Source organism: Sitophilus oryzae, unplaced genomic scaffold (genome assembly GCF_002938485.1).
Source record: "Sitophilus oryzae breed Bouriz unplaced genomic scaffold, Soryzae_2.0 scaffold_41_pilon_pilon, whole genome shotgun sequence".
Lineage (NCBI taxonomy): Eukaryota > Metazoa > Arthropoda > Insecta > Coleoptera > Curculionidae > Sitophilus > Sitophilus oryzae.
Genome location: NW_022146996.1, coordinates 3,382,133 through 3,405,638, shown reverse-complemented (window position 1 = coordinate 3,405,638; position 23,506 = coordinate 3,382,133). Strand labels below are relative to the sequence as shown.

Sequence of the window (23,506 nt, the reverse complement as noted above, 5' to 3'; positions counted from 1 at the left end):
CTTGTTGATGTTTGTTTCAAGGATCATGTATTCCTGTAAATACTAAACATGTATTGTCGGCATATCCGTATATAAAACACTAAATCACCACAATACACCAAAACACTTTTACTTTTACACTGAACGCGCGTTTCGCTAACCATGTTAGCATCATCAGCAGATGATTATAAATTAGTAACATGGTTAGCGAAACGCGCGTCCAGTGTAAAAGTAAAAGTGTTTTGGTGTATTGTGGTGATTTAGTGTTTTATTTTGCTGTGTAACACCAAAGGTTCCAACCCTCAACTGTAATATCCGTATATGACACCATTTAATGCTAGTTCGCAGAAATTAATTTTATCTCGTTAGGTAATTCTAATCAGATAGTAACTGTAAAATGGAAATAGATTTCATTTAGGTATTGATATTTTAACTGAATTTAAACAGTTTTTAATAGACTCCTCTGCTAAAAACTGTTCTCTGAATAGTTATATTTAGAGATTTTAAACAGTTTCTAGATTATAAGGTTCGCTTTTTTTTCTTTTTGCTTGTAACGAATGACTTCGATTATTAGACTATTGAGATTAGATTATTACACTCTTGAAACGTTTAGGATTTTTGTCGATTAGGTAAATGTAAATTATATTAAAAATCATTTATGAAAAGTACAGTTTTTTTATGCATTTATTTACCTTTCTGTGGCGTTGTCAGAATTGGTAAAATTTCGTAAAATTCTCTTGTCGAGCCGGGCCATCCATGTAGAAGCAGCAGTGGCAGAACATCGACCCCTTTTGGTACATTTGTCGGTTTAACGTGAAGAAAGTGAATATTTAGGCCCTAGACACAATTATTATCATAATTAATAAATATGTATTAACACACAGATTATTAATAAATATGTATTCAATAGGGATATATTATTTTATATAATAACTTTGATAAGTTCATAACACTTACATAATGCAGTTAAGGGTTGGAGCCTTTGGTTTTACAACAGCAAGAAAGATCGCTAATTATGACGAATTAGTGTTTTATTTTGCTGTTGTAACACTAAAGGTTCCAACTAGTGATGGGATAACTCAAGCGAAAATTCGCTCGAGTACTCGATTATTGAAATAACTGACATCGCTCGATTATGAAGGAGTGATGCAAGTGACGTGTACCAAGCGACGAATGCAAGCGATCGTAGAATGAAATAAATTGAAATCCGATTTTAATGTGACATACTCGATAAAAAGCCGAGCGAATTTTCTACATACATTGCAGGTAGCAAATTTATACGACGCCGTATATATATTTATCCGTTGCGTATCTGAGGGACAAAATTTTACGACCTACAATGCTTTGAAATAAACTAAATCAAGCGAATCGCTCGTCGCCATTGCTATTCATCACTGCGCACGCAACTTACTGCTTGGCGCTTGGCGTTAACGAGTACTTACAACAAGCGACGGGTGAAAATCCGTATTTTTAAATTCGAGTCATATTTCGCTCGAGCGATCACTCGGCTATTGCAATCGCTTGAAACTCGAATACCTACTCGATTATTGACATTAATCGGTTTTCCCATCACTAGTTCCAACCCTAACTGTAATCTTCGGTCGCTCCACGGTCTGCGGAAGTAAATCTTTATCCTAAGTTTAGTACTAAGATTACGTTATTAGGAGCAGATATTTGGTTTCTTAAATACTAGAAAGCCAATTCAGTTTATCCTAGTTTATCTTCTGATGATGCTAACATGGTTAGCAAAACGAGCGTCCGGAGCCCGAATTCTGTAACTTAGAAAACGCTAAGCGCTTTTATACGCTCAGCGTATATGACGTTAATTTTCGCTGAGCGCGCACTTAGGGCTCTAACTCACTGACGACCAGGTGACCAGCCGGATGCATTGTCAGATCTAACGATTTTTTACGTTTTACCAATTAGAAAATATTGTTTCAGAAATGTAAAAATATCCGAGTTAACTAAAAAGCGAAGTTGCTATTCATGAGCTTATTAAATGTTCTAATATTAAATAATGCATTGAAAATATTCTTGGATTTTTCGTTAATAAATACTGGTGTGGTAAATGGAGTAAGTAAAATCTCCAACCCCGACTAAGTAAAATTCGTTAAAAAATACTGGTGTGGTAAATGAAACAAGTAAAATCTCCAACCTCGTTATTTCCATGTTTTTCAAATCCGCGATGCCTGCTATTCCATCAGTCGCTTCATAACAGAATATTCTACATCCTACGTCTATGTAATTTAATATGTGTAGAGTGAGACATGTAACTCGAGAGATTTTCAGCATTATATCAATAAAGGACAAAAACAGTATTGTTCCTAAAGGTGCGTTCAGATTTGAGCATTTTAGCCCGAACGAACCGAGCGCGCACGAACAAGCAGAACAAATAGGCCGATCAAAAAGCATTTTGTACGCGCGACCGACAAAAAGGGAGATATTCTGTTTCTTTTTTCTACTGATATGGACTTCTACTGATGGCTCTTATTGACTTTAAAAGTAAACATATTAGGGCCATCGTAAAAAAGGTCGTCAGACACTAGCTCTAAATATAAGCAGGTAGAAAGTTTAGCTTCCAGTTATTTCAATGTTTACAATATAAATTCCTCTTTTTTTATTGTTACTGAGGATGTACAAGAGTAATTACTTCTATTTTTATGAATGTTTAAGTTACTTTTACTCTTAATTTTTTTTTTAAAATAATGTATCTAGTAGAAATATAGTCTAATGAACCCTGTTTGAAAAACGTTAAATTAAATATAATATTTAAAATACAGTTGTCCTCCTTGTACATGACTACAATACAACTAAAAAAACTAATTTAATAAAAAAACAAGTGGTTGTAGAAAAAATTTAAATATTATTTTTTTTATGTTTTAACACCGAAACTCGAAGATATAATAACAGGTATCATACCAATCATAAATAGAGTAGGTATGTCATATAAAAATGTTTTGATTTTTTACTAGAATCGACCCTTGAAAAAAACAGGGACTAGATTTAAGTTTCCCTTTGATCCAGTCTGTATACTATTTCTTTGGATTTTCTGCACGTGTGCAAAAACTACACTAAAACACTTTATCTTATAGAAAATAAAATATTGTGCGTTGAATTTGAGGGATTTCATCTGAAAAAATATTAATTTGGAAGAAAACCGGCAACAAGCGGCAGAAAATAATAATATTTTAGTGCAGTCTATTGGTCGCAACGATCAACGGACGGCCAGGACTTTAGTGTGCGCGGTATCATTTGATTTAATGCTTTTAGAGGTAGCAGCGGCCTGGCCGGTGCGACCTGGTCGTCAGTGTGTTCGAGCCCTTAACTACCAATTTGGGTATTCTCATCTGACGCGCTTGGCGTCTTTACTGATTGCGCTAAGCGCTTTGAAAACGGTTGCCTTAAGAGTCCATTTCACTAGTCCGAAAAAGTAGCAAAATAAGCGTTCGGCATTTAACGTTTTATGTCAAACTGGCTAGGTATTTTTACACAAACGAAGAAGAAAATTAAAGATAAAGGATTATACTAAATCCGTCGTGTGGCACATTTTTAGATAACTTGTTCATTTTTAAGATTTTGATGGTCAAACATCAACAAAATAAACCTTATGTTTGGACTAAATTTTCTCGAAAATAAAAATATAATTTAAAATTCTGTTACAGGAGGGATATAGATTGAAGTTTTGTGATTACAGTGATATAAATATAATTTATATGGTTTTGTAACAAATTGCTCGCTATTTTATGGCAAATGCTCAAGCTCTGCAAGCCCTAATCTAAGGAATTTAAAAATTATATTTTTTCGCTGAAAGCACGTGCGTTTGGAATTATGGGTGTGGCTTAACACGACAGGATCGGGCTAAGGTTTAGGCAGATTTCTGAATCTGAAATCTAATACATATAAAAAATTGTCTTGTCACAGTTTTAGATACCGTACTCCTCCATAACGGCTTAACCGATTTTGATGAAATTTTATATGTATATTCAGTAGGTCTGAGAATAGGTTGTTATCTATTTTTAATACCCTAAGTGACAAGGGGGGCCCACCCCATTTTTTAAAATTTTTTTGGACAACATTTTTAATTTTTGTTTTTTTTACGATGTGGCATTAAAAAATACATACAACACTAAATTTTCACTTTCAAATAGGTTTTTTTTTTAATTTTTTGTTACGTACTTCTCCGTAACGGCTTGACCGATTTTGATGAAATTTTATATGTATATTCAGTAGGTCTGATAATAAGTTATTATCTATTTTTTATACCCTTAAGTGACAAAGGGGGGCCCACCCCAATTCTTTTTATTTTTTGGACAAAATTTTTAATTTTTGTTTTTTTTACGATGTGGCATTAAAAAATACATACAACACTAAATTTTCACTTTCAAATAGGGTTTTTTTTTAATTTTTTGTTACGTACTTCTCCGTAACGGCTTGACCGATTTGATGAAATTTTTATATGTATATTCAGTAGGTCTGAGAATAGGTTGTTATCTATTTTTTTATACCTAAGTGACAAGGGGGGCCCATTCCCCATTTTTAAAATTTTTTGGATAAAATTTTTAATTTTTATTTTTTACGATGTGGCATTAAAAAAAATACATACAACACTAAATTTTCTACTTTCAAATAGGTTTTTTTAATTTTTTTGTTACGTACTTCTCCGTAACGGCTTGACCGGATTTTGATGAAATTTTATATGTATATATTCAGTAGGTCTGAAAATAGGTTGTTATCTATTTTTTTATACCCTTATGGCAAGCAGGGGGGCCACTCCCAATTTTTTATTTTTGGACAAAATATTTAATTTTAGTTTTTTTTACGATGTGGCATTAAAAAATACATTTAACACTAAATTTTCACTTTCAAATAGGTTTTTTTTTAATTTTTTTGTTACGTACTACTCCGTAACGGCTTGACCGATTTTGATGAAATTTTATATGTATATTCAGTAGGTCTGAAATTATTTGTTATCTATTTTTTTATACCCTTAAGTGACAAGGGGGGGCCCACCCCAATTTTTTTTATTTTTTGGATAAAATATTTAATTTTTGTTTTTTTACGATGTGGCATTAAAAAATACATTTAACACTAAATTTTCACTTTCAAATAGGGTTTTTTTTAATTTTTTGTTACTTACTTCTCCGTAACGGCTTCAACTGATTTTGATGAAATTTTATATGTATATTCAGTAGGTCTGAAAATAGGTTGTTATCTATTTTTTATACCCTTAAGTGACAAGGGGGGCCCATTCCCAATTTTTTTTATTTTTTGGACAAAATATTTAATTTTAGTTTTTTACGATGTGGCATTAAAAAATACATTTAACACTAAATTTTCACTTTCAAATAGGGTTTTTTTTTAATTTTTTGTTACGTACTTCTCCGTAACGGCTTGACCGATTTTGATGAAATTTTATATGTATATTCAGTAGGTCTGAAAATAGGTTGTTATCTATTTTTTTATACCCTTAAGTGACAAGGGGGGCCTACCCCAATTTTTTTTATTTTTTGGGTAAAATATTTAATTTTTGTTTTTTTACGATGTGGCATTAAAAAATACATTTAACACTAAATTTTCACGTTCAAATAGGGGTTGTTTTTTTTTAATTTTTTGTTACCATACTTCTCCCGACTTCTCCGTAACGGCTTGACCGATTTTGATGAAATTTAATATGTATATGCAGTAGGTCTGAGAATTGGTTGTTATCTATTTTTTATACCCTTAAGTGACAAGGGGGGCCCACCCCAATTTTTTTTATTTTTTTGGACAAAATTTTTAATTTTTGTTTTTTTACGATGTGGCAATAAAAAATACATACAACACTAAATTTTCACTTTCAAATAGGGGTTGTTTTTTTGTTACCATACTTCTCCCGACTTCACCGTAACGGCTTGACCGATTTTGATGAAATTTTATATGTATATTCAGTGGGTCTGAGAATAGGCTGTTATCTATTTTTTATACCCTTAAGTGACAAGGGGGGCCCACCCCAATTTTTTTATTTTTTTGGACAAAATTTTTAATTTTTGTTTTTTTACGATGTGGCATTAAAAAATACATACGACACTAAATTTTCACTTTCAAATAGGGGTTGTTTTTTAATTTTTTTGTTACCATACTTCTCCGTAACGGCTTGACCGATTTTGATTAAATTTTATATGTCTATTCAATAGGTCTGAGAATAGGTTGTTATCTACCATTTTTGAGATTTTGATGGTCAAACAAAGTTGTATTTATTATACTTAAAAAATATTGATTGAAATAAATTTAATAGTTAATTTAATTATAAGCGATACTTTCTTATAATTTAAAAATAAATTTTAATTTAAGTTCAGGGTTTAATATTTTTTTCTTCAAAATTAATCGGTACCCCACATCGTTCAACACGTCATTTAAAAATATAAGGTTTATAAGACATGTCTATATTGGAAAGAGTATTATAAGTTAAAATTCCGTTACAATACAGACATAAATTAAGGTTTTCTGATTACAGTTATATTTAATTTATTTTTTTAATAAATATTTTTTATGCTGAATTGTGAAGCTCTGCAATTTGTTGTCTGTGGTCATATCGTCAGTTTCGCGTAAATTATATGTTACTTGTTCTATTTAAGCAAACTGATGGCATATTTAGTTTTTTCGGTATTTTTTTACTTTATTCGATAGAAAATGACACTCTGAATAGAATGACATATCATATGTCAACTTTTGACATTTTCGCATATGGTTTATTTGAAATTATAAAGGAAATTATAACATGCGGTTCATAACGATAATTTGACTCGAAATACCAGTGTGAGGTATCAAATTATTCGTAAAAATGCTTTTCCCAAATATGCTAATTAGCCACCCTCGTTCTATTTGAAAAAATTGAGATATGATTAAAAATACGATTTGAGCATTTTCTAACTGGCCAGGACAAGGCACTAAAAACATTAGACGATCAAATCTATTTTTCCAAGGCTACTTGATTGAAATTTAAAATTCAATTTCGTTTTAAGCGAAAATTTCAAAAGTTGACATATGATATATGATATGTCATTATATTCAGAATGTCATTTTCTATCGAATAAAGTAAACAAATACCGGGGGTGCCATTTAAGAATCAAAAGTTGTAGTCATTTCCGGTGAAACAAGAAGTGACCAAAAACAATTGAATACGTCAATCAATCCTAATTTATGTCATATACTAACATACCAAATCTCGTTTTTTTATCTGAAAAAATAAGAAAGTTATAGGGGTGAGCCACTTTTGAGACGCACCCGGTGTAGAAATTAAAATAGACAAAAATTTCTTTGAAAGTCAAATGTTGCCAAAGCTGGAGAATTTTTATTTTAATTGTCTTTATCGGAAATGAATAAAAATTCTTTTTTTTGAAACCTTTGAGCACACTTTCCTGATTAAATAAACGAATTGGCAGATTAAAAAAGCTTTATGTTGGTAGTCATGGCAAATATTACCGATTGCATTGAGATTTTTCTTTAAAAATCGGATATTTTATCACTTTCGACTGTAATATTTTTTTTCTATTTGACATATGACATTTTAAATTTTGCTCTGAGTTTTTAAAAAAAAATTAAATTAAATCTGCGTTTTGTGTACGTAAAACTGCGATTTTCATTGCAATAAAATATGAAAACCACTAAATAGTAGGAATCAGCGACTTGTCTCATTATACTAATCAATTAATTTGAACAGGTAAAAGGATTACAGGGAGCCCCTTTTGTCATTAAACCACGCTAGATCGAAAACATTGTTGCCTAAGTATTGTCGCTTTTATTGAAATACATAATATACCGTATGATCGAAAAAAAAACGGCGTCCAGTTGACTGGGAAATGACGATCAACAATATTTCCCATGCATATATAAATTTACATATAATAAAACAATAATTAATAATAACCGTCTATCAAAGAATATAATCGAAATTATATTACCATAGAAACGCCCCTTGATTTTTAAGACTGAAAAAATTCAACAATATACAAACGGTATGGAAATTTGGAAAAGTATAAACGGGATTAACCATTTTAGAACAAGCAAAATTTTTTATGAAGAATACATTTTTCTCAAAATGTCAATAATAAAAAAGTTTTTCCACAAATCAGGGGACATTCTGTAGAATTATATAGAATTATTTATGTAATGGAATTATATTATTATTATTATTTTTATATTTACGGTAAATAAGAATAATTAAAATTATTCTGGTTTATGATAAATTATTCAGCTCTATTGGCAAAAAAAATACTGACTATGGAATTTTAGCGATCATATCAATTTTATTATCAATGAATTTATTAAAAAATCTTATTAAAATAGGTTACAACATAAGATACCTGTTTGTCTAGATGTTAATTTGTGATGTTTGCCCTTTTTCCTATTTTATCACATATCAAAAATATTATAATATCAAAACCGTTCTATTTAACTAGTTTTCTTTTGTTAATAATATATTAATAATTGTTAATATAATATATATACAATTATTAATTAATATATTAAGCATACATCATTTTGCCTTTTTCCGCAGCATTTATGATTATGATAGTTTTAGGTTTCGTTATAATAGGATTTAAAAACCTATCATTTTTGTTTATAGTTTTTCTGCAAATTAAAGAGTCGATAACTAAATAATTTATAACGTACTGAATTAACTAAATTTCAAACTGCAGGTACAATACAAATAATCAGAAATAGGCCTACGGAACATCGCGTCCGCCGTGTCGCCATATAAAATCAAAGTCTCGGGCGGCGAGGCCCTGAGTGGTCTCGCGCGCGGCCTATTCGTAAACTTAATTTAGGATAACAAGAAAGTATTAGCATTAGAAAATTAAAACAAGTTTCAAAACTTTTTCAATATTTTTACTTTTTATTTCATACGCAGATACTATGTGTAAAATTCCTTCAAATAAAAAAGTTTCTCGCTTACCGAAAATCATGATACAATAAAGTTAATGTTTGAAGTTTAATCCATTTTCCAAAAAAAATACACTCACTATGGAATTTTAATTACCTCAGCTATCACGGCCTATGTGTTCTCAATGGATTAAAAAAAAGAGTTTGTGAATAAGTTGATTAGTTTAGGAGTTATCGCGTAGGAAAGATAAAAAAACATGGTTATACATTTTGACATTTTGCTAGTTAAAAATTTCTGACACCCCCAAAAAGGTCGTAATTAGTTATTTCACATGCACAAAGGCCTAACTGATAATCCTGTATAGATATCATGTAGTTATACCTCCAAAAAAATTTTTGACACATTTTGATATCGTTTTTACTCCACTGAAATAATATGGGAAATATTCAGATGTGATTTACACTGAATGCGTTCGACCAAAAATCAGGCGGTGGGGGATCGTGAACGGACCGCCTTCCACAGCACACCCGCTCTACCCGACCCCTGAGACCGACCCGAGCGGTGTAGCGCAAATAGACTCTTAAAGGATCGTTTTGCTTGTCGAACTGTCAGTGAAAATCGAAAAAAATGTGATTTTGTGCGTTATCTTGCTCTTTAATGAAAATTACTACTTTTTCTAAAAATAAGTAATTGATAATTTACGACTTGGCAGTTATAAATATTGTTCAGAACATCGAAAATGCTGAGAAGCGTTTTCAACATTTCCCTCGTATAATAAGAATAATGACATATCCATAGAAAAATAGGTTGACATAACTCAACAATAGTTTATGAAATTCACGATGATTCACGTAAAATTGACATTTTTCATTGTTTTATTCACATTTGACTATTAGATACCTGCGAAATTGCGATGGTGTCAATATGTGCTCAAAGCGTATCCTGAAAACGATTCGCACGGCAACGAGAATACCAAAATCGACTGCTTGGCGTTTCGCTAATGGCATACTTTCGCTCACCGCTTTGAAAGCGTAACGTTTTTATGTCAAAGTTACAGAATTCGGGCCCAGTTACAGAAGTAAAGTGTTTTGGGATTTTGATAATACCTACTGATCAAAAAAAAAATAATTTATGGTTAACCAAAATAAAAATATAAACAAAATTGTTACCTGTATTTCAGTTTTAAATTGCGGAAACTGGTTCAGAAACTCTTGACGTTTTTTCCAATTGTATTTATTTTTCCAATAATCCACTATGGTATTTAAAAGATTAGCGTTCATACCATAATGTTGTTTCGCATCCTCCAGTGGTGTTTGAAAAGGCAGGGTATTATTTAACCTCTTCTGCAAATCTCCAATGACCTGAAAAGATGAAGAAAAAAAACATAGAAATAAATAAAGGTGGTATCCGCTTAAAATTATGTAACGTTTTTAGTTCGTTACATGTCTTTGTACATGATATATGATGTCTGGCCTATCATCACCGGTGAGTGATAACGTCCTTCCCTCTCGTTCAGGCCGGATAACTTATTTGACGCGCTTGGCGTAGTTCTAACGACCTCAAGTCGACAATTCTGTGCTGCTCTGTGGGCATTCATTTTCAAGGTTTCGCGCCTCTGCGCTTAACTTCACTTTGTATTTGGCCGTTCTACTGTCACCAGAGAGAAACTAATAACGTCGCTAATAACTAAAGTGAGAGGGCTTGTAGAATAGAGCATTTCGTAGACAAGTTCTTTGTTACCGCGCATCCCAGACACGCATAGCGTTTGGCGGTCACAAAAGGAAGTTTTCAACTTTGCAAGTTAAACATTTGACAGGATTAATTAGATTGTCAGTAGCTTTTTCTATTTCTTAGCTCTAGAAGAAGATAACTAAAATCTGTTGATAATCGGAGCAAATCGGAGTAATAAATTGTTTTTGGCTGAATGTGCCTGTTCTTTTAGCTTGTTGGAAGAGAAGATTATTGTCATTATTGATCATTTCAGATTCCACGATTATTCCGTATTTTGTAATTTTTGTTTTGTGGTTGAGACCCAGACAAAACGTTTCCTTTAAAGGTAAGTTTTATCTCGGTAATTATTTTAACATACCTAATAGTAATAGTGAGTGCACATAATAATTGTACATTGCTAATTTAATTTTTTTAATTTAAAACATCACATTCTTTTCTGATACCTATAGAACGACTAGGTATTATACCTGGTATTATTTCCAGTAATACAAATATTTCTTCAACTGCGAGGTTCTTGTTATAGAATAAAGACCATCAAAACATTGAATACCTACGGGATACCGACTGATACTCTGTGCGAGCTCCAAACCGTGCTTTCCTGTTCACTCCCAACCAAGTTAGATAAAAAAGATACTGAAGATTGCAGCCTTGAGTTGGAGTATGGCAAGGAGTCTGGAGTTAAATAAATTATTATGTCCCTACACAGTATTTTATTTATAGGTTTTAATGCTTTAAAGTCTAATAATAAATTTTCGTTGTCAAGAAAATAATCTAAAAAAACTACGAAGATTTCTTATTATAAACTTGAAAGATTAAGATTCGGTTCAAATATACAAATTTTAAATTTTTGGCGCCTGTATATAGGTATGAATGCAACCTACTATATCGATAATACGTTCATAGTTCGGGTTAACGCCAAAGGCCGCGCCACTATCACAGTCTTCAAAAATTAACGTTGATCGGTCTCTCTCACTTTAGTTATTAGTGTTCTCTCTGACTGTCACTATCAAAAAAGCTCTGCTTAGAGAAACTGCAATTATAAAAATCTTGCTGTATAATTTGAATCAGCTGCTATTACGAAGTTATTATTACTGCGCATTTTTAGGGTAGAGTTACGGATGTCCCAACCTAACTTTTATTTGTATTTTGCTGGCACGTTAGCGTTCCTTCTCTTTTGTCCTCCAGAATGTCACATGGAAGAAAGGACAGGTTCTTTATTATTTATTGAGCCCTCGGAAGTATTTCGGGGTAGGTTCATTTTGTTATTAGACCTTGTTTGATTTTAAATAAGAGTTTCATATTTTTAGGGTCCAAGGTTATGGTCCAAGGTACGGACTATTTCCAAGGTACGGGTAATGTTCCCTTGTACCATTATCTTATGAATGGATATATATGAACGGATGTCCCGTGGACGAGTGTCCCTAGTAGAAATGATTTATTTTACATATAAAGTGCCCCAGCGTGGATGTAGCTTGAGCTCCATGCTGCTTCGTTCCCATCTATAGGCTAGTCAGTAGTTCCGGCTGTATTAATTCATGGTGTCCTCATTCTGGCCCCTTTTGTTTTATTGGATAGCCGAGTACAGAGATATGAGCCCACCTCATGCTGCTACTCTCTGAAACAGGATAGCCTCAAGAACAGCTAAGTTTAGATTTAAGTTTTAGTTTACATTCAACATTTAACACATTTTCAGTCTTAAACAATAACCTACATCTTGAATAATATCGTACAGACTATGTTTAGTGGTTAGTTCGTCAAGAACCTTCATGTTAATTTAGTATTGAGAATATGATTTAGGTCTTAGGTTTCATTACATTACTTCTTGTAATAGTATTACTTCATAGATATTATTATTGCACTATTTTAACAGATGAATAACCAAACATAGATTCTAGAATCTACGAGGTTGCAACATCTTCGATTTAACATCATATAAAAATATATCAAATTAATTAAAATAATGCTACATTTCATATATTTTCTTTAACTTTACATGTCTTGTATTTTATCATAGTTGTTTTCATAGATATTTAGTACAATTCTTAACATCACTTTCTTTGACATACAACCACTATATTTACTAGAACTCTACAATGTCATGTACCAGCAAAGAACATCATGAATAAATATAGTCATTATTTTAAGTAATATACAACTGTGTTTTCTTTCTCTGTACATGCCTGGCGCCCAATATCTATATTTTTTTGTTTATTGTTATTGATTAGTTTTCTCTAGTGAAATACCTTATCCACGACTGCTCTCCGATGAAAAGCTGCCGTTCCTAGTGGTAATGTTTAAAAAAAAACGCTACAATTATATTTCGTAAATAAAAGTATAATTAAAATACGTTAATAAATCTCGCAAAAGAATATTTTAATCAGCATTCGCGTTTAAGGCAAATTGGGTTTATAACTGTTCGGATTTTATGATTTCTGTAATATGAATCGCCTCGGGATTCAAGAGGTTTCGAAGAGAGGGCGCTACCGTAGTCGGTCGACAAGGGTCGATTTCGCTTGCGACGCTTGAAAAAGAAGATGGCTGCGAACCTCAGCAAGAAAGACATTTTTTCAGTTAAAAGTAAAAATTTGTTGTTAAATTTACAAAGTAAAATAAAAGAATTATCTATGGTCCTTCGAGCTATCATTTTAAGGTGACCCCCAACCGCAACATTTTGGTCCTTCGAGCCGGATAAGTGCCATTTTGATCATTTTAAAAACTGGATATTGCCGGGCTAGAAACGAGCCTTTTGTCACGAACTGGAAGAACATCCATGGTGGCCGGCTAGCAACAAAACGCAAGAAGTGAGTCTGTCCCTATCTATTTCCTTATTTTCCTATTCATGCATGCTGTGCTCGACTAATAATGTTTATAATATATTCATAGTAAATTCAGTAGTTTTTCAAGTTAATAAAGACTAAAGACGATAAAGTTATATAGTTATACAGATCGGTATACGTAGATTTGTCATAAATAATTGATCAAGGTTATTTTCTTAAGAGTTTTAATACGGGAGATTTTATTAAGAGTCCCACTACTACGGGATATTCTCTTAAGGGTCTCACTACTACGAGATATTTTATCAACGGCTTCATTACATATTTAACAAAAGAATCATATTGTATAATTTAATTTAAGGGTATTTTTTAAGTTTAAGGTACCACAGAAATAATATTTAGTAACTTAACGATTTATTGTGAGTGTAATTGAAAAAACAAATTGATAATAAGATAACATTGCTATAAATTTAGTAAAAAGAATATACTGCAACAGAAGAAGCTATAGAATTGTGTTAAATATTATAATTTATATTGCAATAGGTAAGATTTGAAATGGCTGAAGCAATAGATCTCAGAAGGTTAAGAACTAGGCGAGGTCAGTTGAGAGGCATAGCCACTCGGTTTCAAAGTTTTATGTCTAACATGCAGGATGTTCTAGAAGTAAAAACTAGGTTGGAAAAAGTAGAGTCCGCGTTTGTAGAGTTCGATCAAGTTCAGTCCGAATTAGAGCTATTAGATGAAGAAGAAACAGAAGTTAGAGAAGAAATAGAAAATGTATTTTACAAAGCTATTTCTACAGGTAAAAATGCATGCGTTGATGCTAATATTAATTCACAAATATTACATACACCTCAAAATCCAGTAAGTAACATAAAGCTACATCCTATAAATTTTCCTATTTTTAGCGGAGGTTATGAGAATTGGATTAATTTTAAGGATACTTTTAATTCCTTAATAGATAATAATGTATCATTAGATGCGATTCAAAAATTTCATTATCTGAAATCTTGTCTTCGAGAAGACGCAGCTCAGATTATAAGTTCTTTAGAGGTAACTAGTAGCAATTATTCAATAGCTTGGAAATTGTTACAAGAACGTTATGAAAATCAAAGATTAATAATTCATAATTACATTAAAACTTTATTTGAAATATCTCCAGTTCAGAAAGAATCTTGTAAAGATTTAAGAAATTTATTAGACACGTTTTTGAAAAATATTAGAGCCTTACATTCACTAGGACAACCCACAGATCAATGGGATACACTCTTAATTTATTTATTAACATCTAAACTCGATTATAACACAAGAAAAGAGTGGGAATGTTCATTAAAGAGTAACAATTTGCCTACTATGGTCAACTTAACGGATTTTCTAAAGCAAAGATGTATGATATTAGAAACAATAAATGTAAACAAAACAAAATCAGATATATCTATTTCATACAGAAAAGGCCATGATAATAAGAGTCATTCTTTTGCCACAACTCAAAACTCCAGTTTTTCATGCTATTATTGTAATCAACCTCATCCTATTTATAGATGTCAATCATTTTTTAAACTTAATTTAGAGAATAAACATAAAGAAATTAAAAAATTAAAATTATGTGCAAACTGTTTAAAACCAAATCACGCTACAGATCAGTGTCAATCTCTTAGAACATGTTTTAAATGTAACCTAAAACATCATACGTTATTACATGACTATTCGAGTAACAAAACAAATGTAACTTCCTGTTCTCATTGCGCATGTAATAATAAAATACCAACTGAAGTTTCTGAAAATGAAAAAGATAATAGTGAGAATCAATCTTCATTAAATTTATCTTCTACTGCTGCTCATTCTTTATCAAATTATGTCATGTTATCGACAGCTGTTATATATATAAAAGATAAATTTGGAAATTTGCATACCTGTCGTGCTCTTTTAGACTCAGGTAGCCAAAGTAATTTTATTACAAAGTCATTAGCAGAAAAATTACAGTTAGATCAAAATCATACTAACATTTCAATATCTTGTATTGGTAAAAATAATACTAATATTTCAAAAGCAGTAAATTCTACAATAAAGTCAATGTACGGTTCATTTACAACTAATTTAAGTTTTTTCATAATTTCTCAGATTACTGAAGAGATACCTCAAATAAAATTTGATATAAGTCATATTAAAATTCCAGATAATATACAACTGGCTGATCCAAAATTTAATATTCCAAATAATATAGATATTCTTATAGGCGCTTCAATATTTTATGACTTAATAATGGGCGAATCAATAAGTTTAGGTACAAAACAGCCTACATTAAGAAAAACTAAGTTAGGTTGGATATTGTCAGGTATCATTCACAATAAACAAGTAAATAAACAAATATGTAATTTATCTTTAAATAAACAATTGACACGATTCTGGGAAATAGAAGAAGTACCATTTAAAAAACATTTTTCCCTTGAAGAACAATATTGTGAATCATACTTTAAAGAAACTACCACACGTAACGAAGATGGTAGATTTATTGTCAAGCTACCACATAATGATTCAGTTAATAAACTTGGGGATTCTAAGGCCATCGCTTTAAAAAGATTAAATCAAATCGAATTGAAATTTGAAAAGGATCAAACATATAAAACACTTTATAATGAATTTTTAAAAGAATATTTAGATATGGAGCATATGACACTAGTAAACACAGATTCAGATAATATTGATCATTGTTTTTATTTACCTCATCATGCTGTTAGAAAGGAAGACAGCAGTACCACAAAATTAAGAGTAGTTTTCGATGGTAGTGCGATTACAAATACAGGAATATCATTGAATAATTGTTTGCATGTAGGCCCAACTATACAGGATGATTTATTTGATATAGTAATTCGGTTTAGAACGTATCCTATAGTATTTACTGGTGACATCGCGAAAATGTATCGCATGGTTTTAGTACATCCTGAGCATAGGAATCTACAAAGAATTCTTTGGCGTGAAAATGATAATGAACCTGTTCAATCTTATACGTTAAATACTTTAACTTACGGTACAGCTCCAGCATCATTTTTAGCCATTCGATGTCTCCATGAATTAGCATATCAAAATCAACATAGATATCCTGAAGCTTGCAATAAGATACTTAAAGATTTTTACGTAGATGACTTACTAACCGGTACTAATACGGTAAAGGATGCACTTAAATTAAAAAACGAGATATATGAGATTTTAAAGTCCGGTGGATTTGAATTACGAAAATGGTCATCAAATTCACGAGCCTTTGTTGAAGATATAAATTCTAATTCTACTCATTTATTTTCAGATAAAACAGATTTTAAGTTACTAGGTTTAATTTGGGATTCAAAAACAGATATACTACGATACTCAGTAAACGTGAACTATAATAAAACAAATATTACTAAAAGGCAAATTTTATCATTAATATCACAAATATATGATCCTCTGGGATTGATTGGCCCAGCTACTATAAAAGCTAAGATTATTATGCAAAATTTGTGGCAATGTGAGATAAATTGGGACGATCCAATTCCATCAGACATAGCTGAAATCTGGCAAGATTTTAGTAAACAATTAAATTCATTAAATGATATTTCAGTGCCTAGACATGTATTATGTAATTCTTCAAATTATGTTGAACTTCACGGTTTTTGTGACGCCTCCGAGAGTGCATATGGCTGTTGTATCTACCTACGATCATTAACTAATTTCGGAGAATGTACAGTGAGATTATTGTGTGCAAAATCAAAAGTAGCACCACTCAAACGAATAACTTTACCTAAATTGGAATTGTGTGGAGCTTTACTTCTGGCTAAGTTAACAAAACGAGTTCTTAGATCTTTAACGGTAAACATAGAAAAAACATTTCTTTTTACTGATTCCAGCATTGTATTATCATGGATATCGACAGAACCATGTTATTTAAAAACATTCGTCGCCAATCGAATTGCGGAAATTACCGAATTAACGTCAAAAGATAAATGGTATCATGTAAAGTCAGAATTAAATCCTGCTGATATTATTTCGCGAGGCACAAATCCAAACATTTTAAAAGATAAAAAATTATGGTGGTGCGGTCCTAATTTTTTAAATGATAATGCCAAGCCGTTCTCAAGCAGAACTCCTGACTACAGAGATAGTAATGTACCAGAAATGAAAAGAACTGTAGCTTTAGTTTCAAATACTGCTGAGATATCTAATATCTTTACTAAATTTTCTTCCCTAACAAAGCTTAAACGCGTAATTGCATATGTTTTACGTTTTAAAAACAACGCTTTATGTAAAGATAATAAAATTTCAGGTCCTCTTAGAGTAAATGAGTTAAACAAAGCTATGACTATTCTAATTAAGATTGTACAATTTCAAGAGTTTGCTGACGATATAAAAAATCTTACTTCTAAAATTAAACTGTCCAATTCTAGCAAGCTGTTGAATTTGAATCCATTTTTAGATGAAGATGGTATTATTAGAGTCGGCGGAAGATTAAAACATTCGCATTTAAGTTATAATCAGAAGCATCCGACAATATTACCTACAAAGCACACCTTCACAGAACTGTTAATATTACACACTCATTTACGATATTTACATATGGGTACTCAAGCACTTCTAGCTACAATTCGTTTAGAATATTGGCCATTATCAGGGAAAGTTGCCGTCAAGCGCATCTTGCGGAAATGTATTAAATGCTTTAGAGCTAAACCAAAGTCTGTAACTCAAATAATGGGAGATTTACCTTCCGATCGTTTTTCAACATTAAGACCATTTTATAAGTGCGGTGTAGATTACGCAGGTCCTTTATATATTAAAAATAGTACTTCTAGAAAAGCAAAAAATGTAAAAGCTTATATATGTTTATTTATTTGCCTATCAACAAAGGCAGTTCATATTGAACTAGTGCGTGATCTCTCAACTGATGCTTTTATAAATTCTTTAAAACGGTTTATATCACGAAGAGGTAAACCTTCTGACATCTATTCAGACAATGGAACAAATTTTCGAGGTGCAGCTAGAGAGTTGCAACAATTATATAGTTTCCTTTCTGATAAGTCAGTTAATGAAGAAATTTTGAATTTCTTGGGACAGGATAAAATTTCATGGCATTTCATTCCGTCAAATTCGCCGCATATGGGAGGTATTTGGGAGGCCGCGATCAAATCAGCCAAGTATCATATAAAACGCATATTATCTCAAGCATATTTAACTTTTGAAGATATGTACACATTATTGGTTGAAGTTGAAGCATGTCTGAATTCTAGACCCCTTACCCAAATATCCAATGATCCCCTAGATTTCTCCTTGCTTACCCCAAGTCACTTTCTTATTGGAGACTCTTTATTGGCCATACCTGAAACCAACATCATTGAAGCAAATGTTTCACGTTTGAATCATTACCAAAGGTTGAAACAAATTCATCAACACTTTTGGCAAAGATGGTCACGAGAGTATTTGTCTACATTACAAACCAGATCCAAATGGAAGACCAGTCAACAAAATAATCTAAATATTGGGCGTTTGGTCATCCTGAAGGAAGAGTCATCACCACCTTTACAATGGACGAGAGGCCGAATAGTCGACATTCATCCAGGATCCGATGGACTTGTGCGCGTCGTTTCTGTGAAAGTGCCGAACGGTCGCATAGTTAAGCGGTCTATTGCTAAAGTTTGTTTAATGCCAGTCGATTAAAAGTTCGAAACTTTTAAGGTGGCCGGTATGTTCGGATTTTATGATTTCTGTAATATGAATCGCCTCGGGATTCAAGAGGTTTCGAAGAGAGGGCGCTACCGTAGTCGGTCGACAAGGGTCGATTTCGCTTGCGACGCTTGAAAAAGAAGATGGCTGCGAACCTCAGCAAGAAAGACATTTTTTCAGTTAAAAGTAAAAATTTGTTGTTAAATTTACAAGTAAAATAAAGAATTATCTATGGTCCTTCGAGCTATCATTTTAAGGTGACCCCAACCGCAACAATAACTATGAGTAAAGAATGGGGGGGGGGGGGTCCAATTTTATGCAAGTGTACAATTTTCAAAAGTAATGGCTATACAAAAATAAAAATTTTTGGTCATGTGGTAAAAATGAAAATAACGAAACTGCCAATACAGAAAATATCAGTCTATGAAAAATCATGTTCCGCAAACATTTTAGATTCAAATTTTAAAAAACTGGTACCTATATATTTTTTAAATTAGTAACAAGGAGGTCTAGGCCAAATGAATAAAATGAATTTTAAATTTCTACTTAATAAACTTCTTTTAAATTAAAACTAAACTTTTTCTATTTTAGTTTTTTTTTAATTTAATTAGATACTAGTAGACGAACTGAACTAATATAACTAGGTAATTAAACCAATTAAATAGTAATTACTCCTATTAAATATTATTATTATTAAATTTAGTAGTATAAAAATCGACCCTGGGTGTTATTGCATACAAGTTTTAGCGGTGGATTTTTAGACAGTTTCTTGTTTTTTTTTATGTAAAAAAACAAATTTTATATTGTAGCATTTTCATGTTTTAAACGCTACATCATTTTGCAACCAGACTTTTTACTTTTTATGTTTTATACAGAGTGATCCATGCTTCCGAAAAAGCTCTATATTAGGTTTTTGGTTTATGATTTTTGTTTTAAATTAATATAGTAAACGCCTTCTATTGAAAGAGTGGAAATCAAATCCTGTCATATACTTTCCAAAAAATACAATTTTCTCATTTAATATAGATTTTAGGAATAGGAAGTTAATTAATGAAGCAAAAAGATTAAACAAAACTTTGTTCCATTACGGAGTGTCAATTTACATGGAGAAAAATACAACCATTTTGTTTTGACCCTCCCTGTATATCTCAAACAATATTGCAAATATTGGTAAGCTAAATTTTAAAGAAGCCACTATTGGTACAGTGTATCCCACTAAGAATAGCTCTCAGCTGTATCTCGGAAAGTATTAGAAGTAGGGTCTGCGGAAAAAATCTTTATATACAGGGTGCTACAAATTCGAGGTACGAGCATTGGTATCTCGGTAACCGCAATAGATACGAATATGGTTAAATTGGGGCAAAGTTGCGCTTTGGGATGTTCACCAAGATGCCATCAAAATAGTTTTAAAAATTTTAAGGATTGCTGAGTTTTTTGGAAAAAAAAGATTTTTTTGAAAATCAATTTTATTTTTTCCTGACGTTACTTTTTAGGAAATCAAAAAACTAATTGCGCATTCTCATTGCCACTTTATTAGGGCTATCTGGTAGTATTTTTAGATTTTCAAATTAGCTGATTAGCAACTTAAGTTTTTAAATACGGACCTGCATTTTTTATTTCAGATTTTGAAAGAACTCGGTCTCCTGAATACAATGATATGCCACATTTAATTTTTTTTGTTTCGGACATTTGAACATAATTTATTTAAACTAATCTCAAATCCGGCTCTGTCTTTTTTAAGATTTAATCTATTCATCGTTACAATATTGATAAGCTTTCAAAATTAACAATGATGTGGGGTAAAACATTGAATAAGGAAAATTAAATGCAATAACTAAAGGGGCATTACTTGGCGTCATTTATAAAAGTGAAATCAATACATTTCAAGATTTACAATAAAGACTACAAAATGCATTCGGAACTATAACAGTTACAATTACAGTTATATTCAAAGAGCTATAAATAACATTGAACAAAAAATAAATTTGTGCATTAGGGAGGGTGGTAACCCTGTCGAACATGTAGAGCATTAGAAACTAGTTTGTAGAAGTTGATTTATTAATAATTAGGATTAATATTATGAATATTATTAGATCGTACACTGAGATTTCAAATTCACAATAAAAAAAGTTAAAAATAATATCTTTAAATTGCTGACTTGGATATTATTTATTTGTATCTTTCAATTGGCACCATTTTCCCTTATTTAATGTTAATTAGCTCTAATCAAAATTGTTACGATGAATATAATCAAATTATATGATTTAAGAAACCAGAGCCGTACTTGAAATTATTTAAAATAACAATTAAATAGTTTTGTTGTTGTTAAGGTACCCAAAACAAAAAAAAGTATAAGGTCTGCCATATCATTGTACTCAGGAGACAGGAGTTCTTTCAAAATCTGAAATAAAAAATGCGGGTCAGTATTTAAAAAAGTTGACCTCTGTATCTCACAAATTATCAGCTAATTTGAAAATCTTAAAGTACCATCAGATAGCCCTAATAAAGTGGCTAATAGAATGTGTAATTAGTTTTTTGATTTTCTAAAAAATAACGACAGGAAAAAACAAAATTGATTTTCCAAAAAATCCGTTTTTTCCAAAAAACTTAGCAATCCTTGAAATTTCTAAAACTTTTTTGATGGCATCTTGTTGAACATCTCACGACGCAACTTTGCCCCAATTTAACCATCTTCGTATCTATTACGGTTTCCGAGATACCAATACTCGTACCTCGAATTTGTAGCACCCTGTATATAGTTAGGTTAGGACTCTTTAGTTACAAAGATTAAGGTACAGTTACAAGTAGGAAAGGAGCGAACACTCCACTAACTGGACCAGAACCGTTCTGCTTTCCAAGTGGTAACCAACTCAAGGCGGAACTCAAGAACTTGGAAGATTCCATCCGCAACCTGGAATGGAAATCTTGCAATGGTCTAGGACACTCGAAGAAGTTTCTGAGGGCTTATGATCAAGAAAAATCACAGATCTTCCTGGGTCTGAGTAAGAACAATCTTCGGATTGTCACGGGGTTTAACAGGACACTGTCTCCTCAATGAACACCTCAGTAGATTGAAACTAAGAAGAAATGGCGAATGCAGATTCTGTGGGGAAGATGGTGAAACACCAGTACACCTCATCACTGAGTGCGCCGAGACGACAACCATTCGTGCCATGAATTTTGGTACGACTGATATTGGAGATGGAGAACTACCCTCTATAAAACCGTCCCAGATACTGGCTTTTGTCAAAGCCCTGGGACTGGATGATGAGTTATGATTCAAGAAAGGGGGACACAATGGATCTGTAAGGTCGAAGTGATTAACCCCCCTCCCACTCATTCTAAATTCTAAAAAATTCTACATGTAATTTTAGCTGATACTAAAGAGTAATAAAAGCTTAAAAAGTCAGCGGAAACCTCATCTTGATATATTTTTTTCAAATCAAAGTTATTAGCAAAATTATATTAAATACGAAAAAATAAACCCTTAATTACTTTATTTTTCTTACACAGTATCATTGGACCTCTTCATTATGACCATTCTAATAAAAAATAAGATAGAAAAGATTAGTTTATTTAAAAAATCGACAATGTACCAGAATACTATAATACTAGGTGTATTAATATCTAATAATTAAGATATCCATGACAGTGAACAAGAAACGACGCCTTAGTGAATTTATGGTAGGCTTTGGAAAAAAGTCGCTTGTGAAGGGATAGGTTAAACGTCAAAATGTTATTGTATCAACATTTTGATAGTCTCAGCAGCGTTTTTTTTATCTTTCTTACTTGAAGAAGCGGTTGATATCACTGCCACCGCCGCCGCCGCGCCGAATTTAATCTAACGCTCGCACTATTATGCATAATAAGATCCTTGATACAAGAAAAGCAAGTAGTTTATAACAATAAAGCCCAAGTCTCCGACAACTACCCTTGTACTAACTTGGGGATCAAACTGCACATATGCCTAAACATTTATCCTGTTTTAACGTCGACCTCTATGTCGTCATCGATAAAGAGGGAAATGAATACTTTCCGTAGTACGAAAACAGCAGGTCAAGCGAATAAGCATTCTTATATTATAAGAATGTTTAATCGTACCTTCATACCTCCTTGAGGAAGCCTTGCAACAGTTGCCTTGCATCAAATGCTTCTGCAAGTAATAGAGGGCTTTTGAAAAAGCTACCACAAGATAAAAATCGTTGCTAAGACTATCAAAATGTTGATATAATAACACTTTGACGTTTATACTATTACGTCAAAAGCAACTTTTTTCTAAAGCCTACCATGACTTCACTGAGGCGTCGTTTCTTGTTCACTGTCATTGATATCTTAATTATTAGATATTAATATATCTGGTTTTATGGTATTGTGGTATATTGTCGATTTTAGAATACACTAATAGTTTCAACAAATAGTGTTTATGAAATATGTAATGTTAATGATATTGAAAAATCATATTAGTATTGTC

At 31.9% G+C, this 23,506-nt stretch overlaps 3 protein-coding genes across 3 annotated transcripts in view; 2 read left to right on the top strand and 1 right to left on the bottom strand.

Moving 5' to 3' along the window:
* LOC115885674 overlaps window positions 1-23,506 on the top strand; it is a 528,892-nt gene that overhangs the window by 121,078 nt on the left and 384,308 nt on the right. The gene's annotated exons all lie outside the window — the stretch shown is intronic.
* The window catches only part of LOC115885675 (juvenile hormone epoxide hydrolase 1-like), a 48,476-nt gene that overhangs the window by 18,580 nt on the left and 6,390 nt on the right, over window positions 1-23,506 (bottom strand). Inside the window, exons 2-3 of the mRNA XM_030904657.1 lie at window positions 10,012-10,203; window positions 672-816 (exon numbers count right to left, since the gene is read on the bottom strand). Coding sequence (XP_030760517.1) covers window positions 672-816; window positions 10,012-10,203 — 337 coding nt within the window. The remainder of the gene's footprint in view (window positions 1-671; window positions 817-10,011; window positions 10,204-23,506) is intronic.
* On the top strand, window positions 13,271-19,302 carry LOC115885673. The gene is made up of 2 exons (XM_030904654.1): window positions 13,271-13,374; window positions 13,891-19,302. The coding sequence occupies exon 2, from the start codon at window positions 13,903-13,905 to the stop codon at window positions 19,027-19,029; it is 5,127 nt and encodes a 1,708-aa protein (XP_030760514.1). The 5' UTR covers window positions 13,271-13,374; window positions 13,891-13,902; the 3' UTR covers window positions 19,030-19,302.